The 14,141-nt window shown below is 39.7% G+C and overlaps 1 protein-coding gene across 3 annotated transcripts in view; it reads right to left on the reverse strand.

Annotated features, from left to right (window-relative positions):
* Nucleotides 1-14,141, reverse strand: part of LOC133049557 (ATP-binding cassette sub-family C member 4) — a 178,685-nt gene that overhangs the window by 18,217 nt on the left and 146,327 nt on the right. For all 3 annotated transcript variants that reach the window (XM_061133650.1, XM_061133649.1, XM_061133651.1), the window contains 5 exons: nt 13,518-13,628; nt 12,634-12,734; nt 11,423-11,614; nt 7,517-7,672; nt 490-579 (listed from right to left, as the gene is read on the reverse strand). In XM_061133650.1, coding sequence (XP_060989633.1) covers nt 490-579; nt 7,517-7,672; nt 11,423-11,614; nt 12,634-12,734; nt 13,518-13,628 — 650 coding nt within the window. The remainder of the gene's footprint in view (nt 1-489; nt 580-7,516; nt 7,673-11,422; nt 11,615-12,633; nt 12,735-13,517; nt 13,629-14,141) is intronic.

A 14,141-nucleotide genomic window follows, 5' to 3' on the forward strand; every position in this document is an offset into this window, starting at 1 on the left:
CATGGACCTAACATTCCAGGTTCCTATGCAATATTGCTCTTAATAGCATCGGACCTTGCTTCTATCACCAGTCCCATCCACAACTGGGTGTTGTTTTTGCTTTGGCTCCGTCTCTTCATTCATTCTGGAGTTATTTCTCCACTGATCTCTAGTAGCATACTGCAGGGTAGTTAGGATATTAATTCACTAGGTCACTAGTACAATTTGAACCCCTAATGTTACCTTCTAGTTCAGTGCTCTGCTAAGGACAAAACCATGTTATCCAGCTGCTTTGGGTTCTAAGGAGAAAGTTAAAAAGTGTGAGGCATTATACTGCTGGTTTTCATTATCATCAATACACACATTTTAAGTGCACCAATGTCATCAATGTTCTCCTAGGAGGTAAACAAAGTCTGTTAAACTGATTGGCTGCCATTAATTACCTGCAATGCTACAAACGTACACACATAGGAACTGATGTTAACACGTTAATTACATTCCATAAATTACCTCTTCTAAGGCATTCCACAGTTCCTCATCTGAATGCTCATTGAAGGGATCCAGATTCTTCCTCATTGTTCCAGTGAATAAAACAGGTTCCTATATACCCCAAAATAGGAAACGTTATTTCTGTAAACTATTTTCATCTTACACAAATGCTTACAGAAAATAATTTAAATTCCAAAAACCCCCAACATTCATTATAATCATTAATAACAAGGTTACGGGACCTTCACTGTGTCATATGGCAGGGGGGCTTAGGTGCTCCACGCCATACGGGATTCTAGTTACTCAACAGCAGATTGAAACCACGTCCCCTGCATTATAAGGCAGATTCTTAACCCTTGGGCCCACCAGGGCAGTCCCAAGAGGTGTTTGTTTTGAGTCATTACTTAAGCTAATCTATGGAATAAATTGGTTTTGAAAGACAAAGACTTTTTGGATGTGCCTGGTGGTCCAGTGGCCAAGTGGTCCAGTGGCCAAGACTCAGTGCTTCCAATGCAGGTGGGGGGGTGGGGCCAGGGTTCAATCCCTGGTCAGGGAAATAGAGTCTCACACGCTGCAACTAAGGATCCTATGTGCTGCAACAAAGCCACGGCACAGCCAAATAGAATAAATAAATACTACTTTTTAAAAAAAGACAGATCTTCCTTCCTTCCTTGAGCAATAAAAGGTCCCACAGGATAAACACGTTTGGGAATGGTGGTTTGGGTGGTTCAGGAGAACAGGAACGGGGAGCCCAGTGAAAGTTCAATCACAGATTTCATAATAAGGGCCTCACTCCATTGTTACTTCCTTCAGCAACGTCTCTTTGGAAATCTTGTTGAAGTGAACGAGTCTCTCCAAAGACTAGGGGACTAAAACGAGATTCTTTGCAGAAAGAAGGATCCTTCACTTCTGAATCCTTGACCAAGGCCTGTAGTTGATTTATGCTAAGTGTTAAAAGGAGCCCTCAGAAACTCTATAGGCCTTAGGGAGATTCTGCTAATTATCACCAATCCACTGTTGATAGTCCCAAAAAGAAAAGAAATTAACCATCTCACAATGCTATAAGGGGTGTTCACCTAAGTCTCTACTGTCACTCTCAGAGGATATACTTGGCAGCATCTATTGTTTATTTAGCAGCAATGGATGAAAGACAATCTTTTTATACGTAAGAATATTTCTCTTTGCTATGACATGTCAAAAATATATTTCAAAATCAGTAAAATTTCAATCAAAACTTGTGGAATGAAAAGGATGATGTACCAAAGCTATAAAGACAGCAGGCAATTTGTGAACAGTGTCTGTTTTACTATGTCAATGCATTTTATGTGTGGCATTCATTTTAGTTTCTACTCACTCTACTTTCATCCACTTGCCAAATACAAAACCATTATATTATCGTCAAAAGGTAACAACAGTGCTCACAGTAGACACATACTACGAGGGCAGACAAGGGTCAGATTAATGATCATTTCTGACAGATATTATTATTAAAGTACCCACTTATAACCAACAAAGTTAATAATCATATAATAAAGTGTTGTAAAATTGTTCTGCAGGCAGAACACTTCAGTGTAGAGATTTATGGTAGGACCTAGAAGCTTCATGTAAATACACACTAAATTTATTAGGCTAAGAATCTTTTTTCTGAAGGCACAGAATTAAACCTCACTTAATAAAAAGTAGCTGGCACAGTACAGTTGAAGAACACTCTTGTACAACATAGTATTTTAAATGAAGCATTGGTTTCCAATCTGTTTTTCATCAAGGTTTAAAGTTGGATGTAATCCTTTGTGCCATATTCAATAGTAACTTTTCCCTTTGTTATGAATATGAGTTCATATTAGCTGTGTGACCCAAAAATGGCCATGCTGAATCACAGCTTTTAGTTTGGTAAATTGATAATCCCTTGACACAACCGAAAGACTAAAGAATGGCAGCCTTAAGGGACCTTTTAGTATAGGCTGCTGGAAGAAAAGACTCCTGTTATCCTACAAAGAAATCCTACCCACTAACCTTCTGATGCTTACAATGACCCGGGACCAAGACAAAAAGTGTACAAATGGTTACAAACAAGGCAAATAAAGCACAATAATTTCAGTCCCAAACTAGGAATATCATGAGTAGCTACTATTAAGAAATTAACACAACACTGTAAAGTAACAATTGTTGTGGTTTAGTCACTAAATCGTGTCTGACTCTTTCACGACCCCACAGACTGTAACTTGCCAGGCTACCATGTCCATGGAATTCTCTAGGCAAGAATACTGGAGGGGGTTGTCATCTCCCCCTCCAGGGGATCTTTGAAATCTAGGGATTGAACCTGCATCTCCTACACTGGCAGGCGGATTCTTTACCACTGAGCCACCAGGGAAGATTCTTTACCACTGAGCCACCAGGGAAGCTCCATAAATCAACAGTACTTCAATTTTTTAAAAAAAAGTATCTACTGCTGCTGTTTCCTGGTTTCCTAAAGCCCTGTTCTCCTTTCTAGTCTGACGACTTTTCATAAGTGTAAACTCATCTCCCTGTTTCAAGAATAAGAGAAGCACCTGAAGTCACTTTAAATTTTGGTACCCTCTTTTTTTTTTTTTAAGATCCTGTAGCCTCTGAATGAACTAATCATCATCCATATTCAGAATAGAACATTGTTTGCCAACAAAGGAAAAATTTAAGTCACATAAAGTTTTCTTTCAGGGGCTCCAGGGAGCAGTTCCAAGAAGACTTCAGTATCAGAAACAAAGGGCCGACTACCTTAGGCTAGAATCCAGTTGTATTTCTTTACTAGTAACAGCATATCCAACTTTTCTCTTTCAGTTTTATTCTCAACAAGATAAAAAGGTAAAGAAAACCAGGTAATCATGGAGAAGTCAAAGAGACAGCTCTGGTTCATCTTCTTCAACTTACTAACGAAACCGCAAGGAACAGAAATACCAAATGAGCAGAGGGGGTTGTTTAAAAAATACCAAGCCTTTGCTTTGATAGAGAAAAACTATTAAATATAAGAAATGACTCTAATCATAATTAAGATGATGGCTGCTGATCTGTGCAGACCTCTGGGCTACAGTCAAACACTGAATTCACATGGAATCCCTCTTCAACAGAAGACATTTCCCTTGTGCCATAAATTTCCTTGTGCCATTTTCTCCAGGTGCAAAGAATCATTCAAAGAGGCTCATATTAGCGATTAGACTGGGGTAACTTATTAATCTTCCCAAGACTCAGTTTCCTTACTGGCAAATGGGGCTAACGTTGCAAGGCTGATGTGAGAAGTTGGAACAACAGTGATGCTAACACTGACCAGGAGCCCAGCCCAACAGGGGACAAGGAGGGGCGGGATCTATCCGACTGCGACTGCAAGCTCAGTCAATGGATCAGAAAGTCAATTTTGTGCCTTTTGACTGTCATTTTATCTTTTATATTAGCTGGAACAGAATGGATATCCTAGATGGTTTTAAAGTCCATTTAAAAGAAGAGCAAAGCTCATCAGAAGAATGGAGAGTAAAAAGCAGTGTAGAGAGTAATAATTTTTTAAAAATTTGTGTGTGTGTGTGTGGACATGAAATCATGATATGAAGCAGTTCTACTGTGGAAGACAGTCAACAGGGTGTTAAAGTCCTCACAGGGTGATCAGCTGCTCAGGCTCTGGAGTTGGGAATCACCGTAAAATACATATGAAACTCATGCTCTGCTGCTTACTTGCTAAGTGGGTTAAGCTCAGAGTGCCTCAGTAATCAAATCTGTCAGATAAGGATAACAAGAGAATTGTGAGGATTAAGGAGGAGATGGTAGGGAAAGAGGCCAACATGTGTTAAGAATTCCACAAGTGTTAGGAATTATTATTAATACTGTGTAATTTGTCAGGGGCTGCAATGAAAACTAGAGCAACAGAAATGAGAGGCACAAGCCATGTCTTCAAGGAGAGCAAATGTGCAAAGAATTAAGAAAAATGCCAGAGGTCTTCGTGGGGGACTGCAAAGTATGACTGGGGTACAGGGTGATGGTCAGGAAAGAACCTGGTGGGACAGGAGCCAGACACCAAGAGAAAAAGTGATATTCTTCCCTCTCGCACCTTGGAGAAAAGACGTTACATAGATTTTTCAGTTATGCTTTTCCCTACAACTCTACTGCATTGTTTTTTAATTTTGCTTTACTCTTTAAATTTCTATAAACAATGTGGTTTATGTTATAAGCGATAAAAGTAATGAAAATCACCAAGGACTACAAAAACATGAAAAGAAATTAAAGAACAAAGCCTTTCCAAAATGTGTTAGTCTTTCAGAAATAACACCTGAAAGGTCAGTGCCTTCATTCTTAAGAATAATTACTATTGGCTGACTGGTCCCACGAATCAGCCATGGGCAGCAAACATTTTCTAACCTAAGTTACATTTTTAGTGTTAGTCACTCAGTCATGCCGAACTCTCTGCGACCCCATGAATTGTAGCCCATCAGGTTCCTCTGTCCACAGGATTCTCCAGGCAAGGACACTCGGGTGGGTAGCCATTTCCTTCTCCAGGGGATCTTTCCAACCCAGGGATTGAACCCAGGTCTCCCACATTGCTGGAAGATTCTTTACTATCTGAGCCACCAGGGAACCCAGCGTATTTTTAAAAAGCATCTGTTTATTTGTTTGGCTGCACCTGGTCTTTGTTATGGCATGTGGAACCTAGTTTCCTGAATGGGGATTGAACCTGAGCCCCCTGCACTGCGAGCAGAGTCTTAGCCACTGAACCACCAGGAAAGTCCTTAGTCATATCTCACAACAAATCTGTGTCACATTAGTTTCTAGACCTGGTTCAAGGACCAGGACGCTGGACCTCCAGACAAGTGACTTCCTCAAGGCCCTACAGTCATGATATGAGACAGAAAAGGAATTAAAAGGTGGCTCATGTTGACTCTTAGTCTATGCTCTATCATTGGCTGCCTCCTGAATAATCTCCTGGGACACTTTACACAAACATTCTATTTTATCAAATAGCATTGCGCCTCAGAAACAAAGACATAGAGAGTGAAAAAATAAAGTTTTGTGTTTACAATGGTTATTGATCATTATCTACATGGATACAAAGCTTAGCACTGTTTTGTAAGCACGCTCCCTGGAGTGTGTACACAGAGCATGCTCAAACGTAGGGTGGAAACTGATGGAACAGAACCAAAACGTGGTGATGTCAAGGGATGTTTAGTCTTTGCTCAGATGTGCTTCCAAAATATTACTGGCAGAGCCAAGAATCATCTAACGTTATTTCTTTATTTATAGAGTTCTTTTATGTACACAAGCATACAACCTTTTCTTATTAAGAAGCATTAAAAGTAATACAGGGCACGTTTCTCAATCCTTTTATCCAAGGACTTAAAAGTACTTTACAGACACACCCATTATGTCTTCGAACTAATCTCACTTGGCCCATTTCAGAGATAGGTAAAATCAAAACTTAAAAGTAGGAATCTAGAAACATTTATTTTCTACATTAATCACCAAGTCAGCCACCAAGAACCGACTGCTCTAAGTACTTCAGGTAAGAATCCACCTTCCAATGCAGGAGACTTAAGAGATGCAGGTTCGATCTCTGGGTTGGGAAGCTCCCTTGGAGGAGGGCATGGCAACCCACTCCAGTATTCCTGTCCAGAATCCAGGAACAGAGAAGCCTGGCAGGCTATACTCCATAGCATCGCACAGAATTGGACATGACTGAAGTGACTTAGCACGCACACACACCAGCAATGCACAAGGATTCTAATGTCTGCACACCCTTATAAACACGTGGTTCTTTTTCTTCTTAAAAATAGTTGACATCTTTAGAGGTATGAGGTGTGGCATTACACTGTGGTCTAGAAAGAATATCTTGATTCCAAAATTACTTATACTAATTCCAGGTATTTTAGAGGATAGGGGTAGGGAGCAACAGTTGTATAGTGATAAGACACAAGTCCATGTTCTCCTTCCTTGGGTGCCATGTTCTACATGCTTCCTAATCACATTTCAGAGCTCATTATACCCGCATTCCAGGAAGCACATTTGCCTGGCTCTTATTCTCTCCTTTCTATGGTTCTCTTAAAGGTATCTATTTTTCTCAGGATTCCTTGATGGTCAGATGATGGTAGAGAATTTTTTTAAAACACCAAAGATAAAAAAAGAAAACCAGCAAGTTTATCATAGCAGAGGGCAGGATTAAAGATGAAGGCACAGGATCTATGTTGTCCTTGGCTATATACATGGAGGATGGCAACTGCTCAATAAACATTATCATCAGCATTATTTTAAGTGGATGAAACATAAGAGCTCTACTAGGCAAATAATCAAGAACTCCTTAAAAATCATACATATTTAAGAAGTTAAAAAAAAAAGGAAGAATCAGAAACCAGGAAGAGATGGTTAATTCAATGTTCTACCATCACAGAAGCCTTGTCCTGGGCCTATGTGAATCGATCCACACGCACTGACCTATTTAGTCCTCACAGCAGCTGGAGGAGTTGGGACTGTTAACTACCTTGTAAGGGAGAGAAGATGGAATTCCATGTCCTGTGCTTTTCCTCACTATTCTCTACTGCATGCCTGGTTAAAACCATTTCTAGGTTTTAACTCTGCCCTGTCCATCTATTCACATGGCAATTCTCAATGTCCTACACTTTCACAGAAAGCCTTCAACTCTAAAGATGCAGCTTATTTCCTATAGCAAAATTCCATCATTAAGACACTTAAGATACCTGTTTTTCCCGACAGAAACCTTTCACATGTTAAACAAACCATTTATAATTGTGTTCTCATAATTAAGTGGTTATCAGTGGGCAAAATAGTAGTACTTGAAGCTTAAATCCAGAAATCTTATCTGGAAAGGTTATTAAATCACACACACACAAAAGAAAGAAACTAACAACACAAAAAACCTGATAGCTGAGAAAGTAGCTGTGAAAATACCTGTACTTAAAAATACACTCTACTGGGGAAGAAACAATCAACACTTTCATCCAACTAAAAAACAAGAAATCAAAAGAAATTAAACTTAGATGGTGTATAAAAAGAACACGTGAAAATGCTCTGATGTGCATACCTGAGGTATAATTGACATTTTCTTCCTTAAATCATGAAGACCAATTTCAGTTGTCAAGATCTTATCAATCCAGATTTTACCTTCAGGCTCCGACATTCTAAAAAGGGCAGCAATGAGAGAACTTTTTCCAGCTCCTGTTCTTCCCACAATGCCAATCTGTAAAGAGATCCAGGAGGGATTAAGAACTAACAATATGCAACAAACCTAGGAAAAACCCTAGTTGTTGAAGATGAATTTTAAAAGGTCTACTAAGCATAGTCTCTCAAGTCCCTCAACTGTGGCACTGTTGAGATTTGGGATCAGGTAATTCTTTGCTGGAGAAGGGAGGCTGTCCTGAGAATTGTAGGATGGATACCAATAGCCATGGAGTCTACCCATTTGATGACAGAAACCATGTGTCAGATGGTGTAAACCAAAAATGACAGACATTGACAAATGTGCCATGGTTAAGACCCCTTGTTCGAAGAACAGAATCAGGCCACAAGAAGTAAAAAGTCAGAAGCTTTCCAAGTGTTCCATCAGAATTCAACTTTTACATTAGTTATATTCCTAGTGTTTCGATATTTGAACATTGAGAATCATGTGAGCAATTTTGCAGATACGTCAACAAGCCATGTCAGAAGTCTTACATACAAACAAATATTCCGAGTTCCAGATTTCTTTCAGTTAAGAGGAAGTATTCTTTGGTAGACAAACTAAATCACTTCCAGATAATAAATACCTAATGATTTGTCCTGAAACATCTTAAAATTTTAAAATGCAAGTCTCAGTGTCTTAAAAGGCAGTAACCAGTAGACAAAACACACATAATGAGGTCAACAAAAACAACAACACAAACAACACTTTCTATTTATATGGCACCTTTCATCTCAGCACATCAAAAGACATTTTACAAACCAATTAATACTTATAATTAAACCCTCGGAAGATATGTGTCAAGTATCAGCCAAGTTATTAAAATCTAAGCAGAGAAATTAAGTGCATTAACAATAAGATCAAAGATTCAATATAATGCACGTAAAATGCAGACCAGCAGTAAAATTTTATTGTAAAAACTAGTTAGTTGTCCAAATTCAAACATGTATGCAGAAGTTGGTCTTTTTTTACCAATTAGGTGGCCAACTACAAATTTCCTGGTGGGATATATGATACGCTTTCATGTGTGCTAAGTCACTTCAGTTGTGTCTGACACTCTGTAGCCTGCCAGACTCCTCTGACCATGGGATTCTACAGGCAAGAATACTGGAGTAGATTGCCATTTCTTTCTCCAGGGGATTTTCCCAATCCAGCAATCGAACCTGGGTCACCTGCATTGCAGGCAGGTTCTTTACTGAGTCACCAGGGAAGCTCATGCTATTAATATCAGTTATACTGAAACTGATGCATCTGTGTAAACTGGGATATTTGTAGACTGGGTAAATGGCCAAGATATGGCAGGGACACTGAGAGCTGCTCAGGGCTATAGGAATGCAATTTCAACACTCTAGTGAGGATAGGTAAGAAGAGAACAACTCAAAGAAAACCCAGACCAGGCTATCTCTACCATTCACTTATCAAAACTATCATCTGCAAGTCTTTCCCAGGACACCAGTGGGTTTTATGAATTGCCCATGGAGAGTGCCACCAGTGTCACTGAAGTTTACATTCCTGAAACCAAAGACATTCAGAGAAAACCTTTACAGAGGTCTTGCTCAAATGCAATGCTGAGAAAAGAGGTCTCTTTGGGCCTGAGACTCTGAATTTCTGAGAGGCTCCCAGGTGGTGTAGGTGCTGCTGGCCCTGGCAACACAGTCTGAGTTGCAAGGAATTAGAAAGCCGGGACAATCTGGGAGTGAGGGGAGGGTTTGCTGAGGATATATTATGTAAAAAGGAGAAAAGGTAGGAAACTAATATTTTTGCACGTTATAGCAAGGTCTAGTAAGCATCTGTAAAAATGTATTATCCAAGTAATAGCTCCGAGCGAGAAAAAAATAACAAACCAAAATCAATCTACCTCTAGAGCTGGAAAACGCTTTAAAATGGCCCAGTACTTTCTAAAATGATCAAATCAACCACAAAATCATCTAAATGAAAAATGCAGCCTGTGTTCAGAATCTACTCAGAAAGTCTACAGTGCTATTTACCTCATTTTGGTTCTTTATTTTTATTTGCTATTTCTTCTATGAATTAGAAACCAGCGTAATACCTATTAATTTTTCCCATTTACTTCTGGGAATCGCGACAGCAGAGAAAATGAGAGAAAGAGAATTAAAGCCCCAGTTGTGCTAGGCTGGCTCACTCCCACGTCCCCCCCACTCCCAGCTCTCAATCAAATGGAACACTAAGGGGGTGTCCTGGAGTGACGGGGGCTGGGACAGGTGAGCAGGAGGGGAAACCTGAGATGTACACAGGTGGAGTGAAATGACTTCATGAACACACTGCCTGAGGGTCATCTCCAAACACAGAAATGGAGCTAACGGTGATACTGACAGTGGACTGAGACACAGACCAAAAGTCACATTACTGCAGTTTTTAATTCACTCTCCAGACTCCTTGGATAGATCTATGATTTGGGGATTTTAAGATGGAAGAATGCACGTAGCTTATGTTCCTAAGCTGTATTTCAGCTTCTTAGATAATTCATACTTTATGGCTTTTGGCGAATTTGAGATGGGTAAATTAACAGAATTATGTATACAACAAGAAATATGGTGGACACAATGTCTGCAAGCAAGCAAACCTCACTTCCTTCCCAATCTACCAGCCAGCTTTTGCTGTGTGACTAACTGAAGCTTCTCCCTGCATATCATTTGGGCGTTAGGGTATCATTCATTAAATTACAGCTCCAATCCACTAGATGGGTCTGTGGTGGGAAGAGTTTTAAAGAGCAGTTAAATACCAAGTATTTAACATGGTAGGTAAAAGGTTATTTACGCAGTTGTGCTGTGTGTGTGTTTTGGTTACTGGTTGTTCACAACTATGTGTTACTCATTCACTTTCCCAGCGGGGAGTCTCTCAGCACACTCTGTGTGCCCTAAAAAAATACAATTTTGCGGGGGAACAGAGATGAAAATAAGATGCTCTCTGATCTTTAAGAAGCATTAGGGATCTGTGAGATACAGGCCCCAACTTACAGAGTATGTCAAAGATGCCATCAATTAACTGTGGTAAAGTACAGCCGTAACACTAACCAACTTAGCCATTTTTAGGTGGACACTTTGATGTCCCTCATGATGTCCCTCATGAATATTTTCCCCCTTGTAAAACTGAAACTGTATACATTATACAAGAAAAACCAATTCCCCTTGCTCAGGTCATGCAACTACCATCCAATTTTCTTTCTTATGGATCTGACTACTCTAGGAAAGCTCAAGTAAGCGGAATCCTACAGTGCTGGTGCCTTTTATGTCTGCCTTATATCATTAACCTGATGTCCTTAGATCGGAATTTTCTTCTTCAGGCTGAATAATGTTTAATTGTGAAGATATACCACACTTTTTAATCCAGTCACCTGTCATTTTCTTTAGACATGAGACACTGAGGAAGAACTGAGTGTCTTACAGAAGCAGACACACTAGAGTCAGCTCAGAAAATGAGGAGCCATTCACCGGCCAGGTGACGAGGGGAAGGGTCTCTGAGGTAGAGGACAGCATGTGCAGGGGGAGCTGGGAGGACACCAAGCTTCGGGAGAACGTACAGATGACCCGAGTGCAGGGAGTATGTGAACATCAGAACTTGAAGCTAGAGGGGCAGGCGGGGCACAAGGTAGGCAGGGAAGAGGTTCCTACCACCAAGTCCACTCTCACTTAAGCCTCTTCCAAGAGCCTGCCCTGGTTCTGACTGACACACCACTCATGAAGCCAACAGCAGATGTGCGTCTAAATGTTCACAGGTAAACTGTTCAAGAAGGAAGTGGCTGAAACAGACCTTTTCTTTTGACTTAATGAGCGCAGTCAGGTGCTTCAATACCAGAGGCCCATCTAGGCTGTATGAGAAGTTCAGATTGTCAAAGATGATCACGCCTTCATGGGGCCAGGACGGCAGCGGGCGTTTCTCGTATTCCCAGGGCGCTTCTTTTTCCAGATCTGTATACTCAATCACCCTTTCTACTGAAATCATCTGAAACACAGGAACAGAGGGTCTCATTAATGGATGTCAGATTATGAATGAAACTTCTTTTGTATCTTTATATCTGCATTTCTATAGTTAAGAATACCTCAGGTCTTAGCATCTACAAAAAACAGAGGTACTCCCTCTATAAAAGACAGAAGTACTAGTTTAAAGAGCATACTGATGATGTGTAACTTTTTCATCGTCTTGTAACACATTAATTATGGCTACCATGTTCAACATTATATCAAGACTAAATGACCTAGATAGATTGAATACTCTAAGATATCCAATTTTCATATATACGATTTTTAAAATAGAAAACCTTGTCAATGAAAATAGTATGTATGGACAGAAATCATTATTAATACTTTGCTATACAGGGATCATCTGTTATAGATGAATAGAACTGGATAGTCACTACATTTCATTTTAATAATTAGCTACTTTCTACTCTATTAAATAGAGAGTGAAATAGACAAATTTCAGTTTCATCATTTTTCTCTCTTTAGGAGAAAATGAAAATATTCAAAACGGAAGCAATTTACATATTGACTAAGGCCTCCTAAACAAATATAACTCGATACCTTTGATAGTACCTTCCAAAAGAAGGGCCTCAGTAAGTTCAGGCATTCAACACATACACGGAGACATTCTAAAATGGGGGTGGTGGGGAATAATTAAATTAATTGAGCAAATAAACCTCAAAATACTAAATTCTTAAACTATTATGTAACAAATGTAAACAAGCCTCTAAGAAATAAGCTGTATCTTCTGCAGGATGTCAGAAACTCCCTCCTACAGAGGCATGTATTAAATTTGAAGACAGCTTGTGATGAATATAAAACCAGCTGACGTGGCATACATGACTGAGAAAAGATGTATATATTTTATTTTAAATAAATGTTAAACAGATGCTGGAAGGATCTAACAAACCCTGTTAGCTATGATTTAAAAGAGGGTTTTTTAACATAATAATTGCCTTTGTGTCATTTAACGTTAAGGAAAAGGCTAAAAGGTAACATCACCATATTTTCAACTTCAGCACTTTGCCTGACGCACCACTGGAACATCCCCATGAGCATGAGGGCATAGGACAGCGCCAGGCCAACCTGCCCAGCGTCCAAAGCTAAATGAGGAAGAAGAAAGGAAACATTTCAGTCCCACTGTTAACCCTGAGCTGGGCTCCTGTCACTGTGCCTAGACTTCTCGATAATATTTAAATCACTGGCACATAGATAGTATATACTTAGTTATATACTTAGTTATATATATATAGTATTTATATATAGTATATACTTAGTTATACTTTTACTAACTGTTGATAGAGACCGAGAAAGAAAAGTAAAAAAAAAACAAAACAAGAAGAAAAAAAACAACCACTATGAACACAGAAAACTATTAAAAGCGCTTATTAATCCTGACAGGGTTGACATACTCTTGACAGTTATGATGTAGGGAAGGAAACACGTCATCATGCAGACTTTCGTCACTATGGTTTCAAGGATCATCATGTGATTTCACTTTTTACGTGCAAGGCAGCCACAGTTGGAAACCACGAAAAACAAGTCAATTGGTTCTAAGAGCCAGTGCTTTTAAATCTAAAATACTGCTCTTGTTGTTCCATTATTAAACCCAATGATTCAGAGTTGTTACTATGGAATAGTAATTCACAATAGGGATGGTGAATGCATGCCATGCACACCAACACCACCTGCTCATCTGGTATCCACACCGCAGTGAGGATGGTGTTCTCTCCTACAGAGAATGTTTCTCACCACAGTACACCAGGCATTGATAACCAAGAGATCCAAGCAGTCCTAAAGTCACAAGCTGGACAAAAAGCTTAACAGCAAACTTGTAAATGCTATCAGTAATGTTCAGAAGGTCAGTTGCACAGTGATGCACTTACTTTTTGCCAGAATCAGGGACCCAAAGGCAACAACAATGACAAACACAGCACAGATGGCATCCAGACGCACAGCGAACCATCGGGACGTCGTCAGAAACAAGAACCAAGCCTCTGGATTTGAGGACAGAAATAAGCAGAATGAATAAGTAGAGATATTATGTAGGCTGCTTTGAATTGGGATGGGGTCTTCTGCGCAGGTGAACTACAGAAGATTTCTACACAAGTTAGGAAAGCAGTTATAGGCTCAAGCACACCTTGAGGATTGCAACAAGCTAGGTTTTGACATGACAATGTATGGGAACATAGGAATCACTCCAGGAGTCTTGTGGGAAGCAGGCACTGGAAACTTCAAGCCACAGGTTATAAAGAGAAATATGATCCTAATAATTAACATACAAAAATGGTCTCATCATTGTGTGTCTCATGGTACTGGGCTCCAAGTGAGGCTTATCCTCTCACAAAGTTGACTGTTCCCAAGTCTATGCTGGCACAGAAATACCCTGCACTGTTCCCAGCACTGTCTGCACTTACTACAGGGCCCCACATAGTGTTAATTCCCAGGAGCCAGTATTTGAAGGACCATCAGATAACAGATCTGCATGTGGCTTTCGAAATGTCATTATA

Source organism: Dama dama, chromosome 30 (genome assembly GCF_033118175.1).
Source record: "Dama dama isolate Ldn47 chromosome 30, ASM3311817v1, whole genome shotgun sequence".
In the NCBI taxonomy this organism is placed as follows: Eukaryota; Metazoa; Chordata; class Mammalia; order Artiodactyla; family Cervidae; genus Dama; species Dama dama.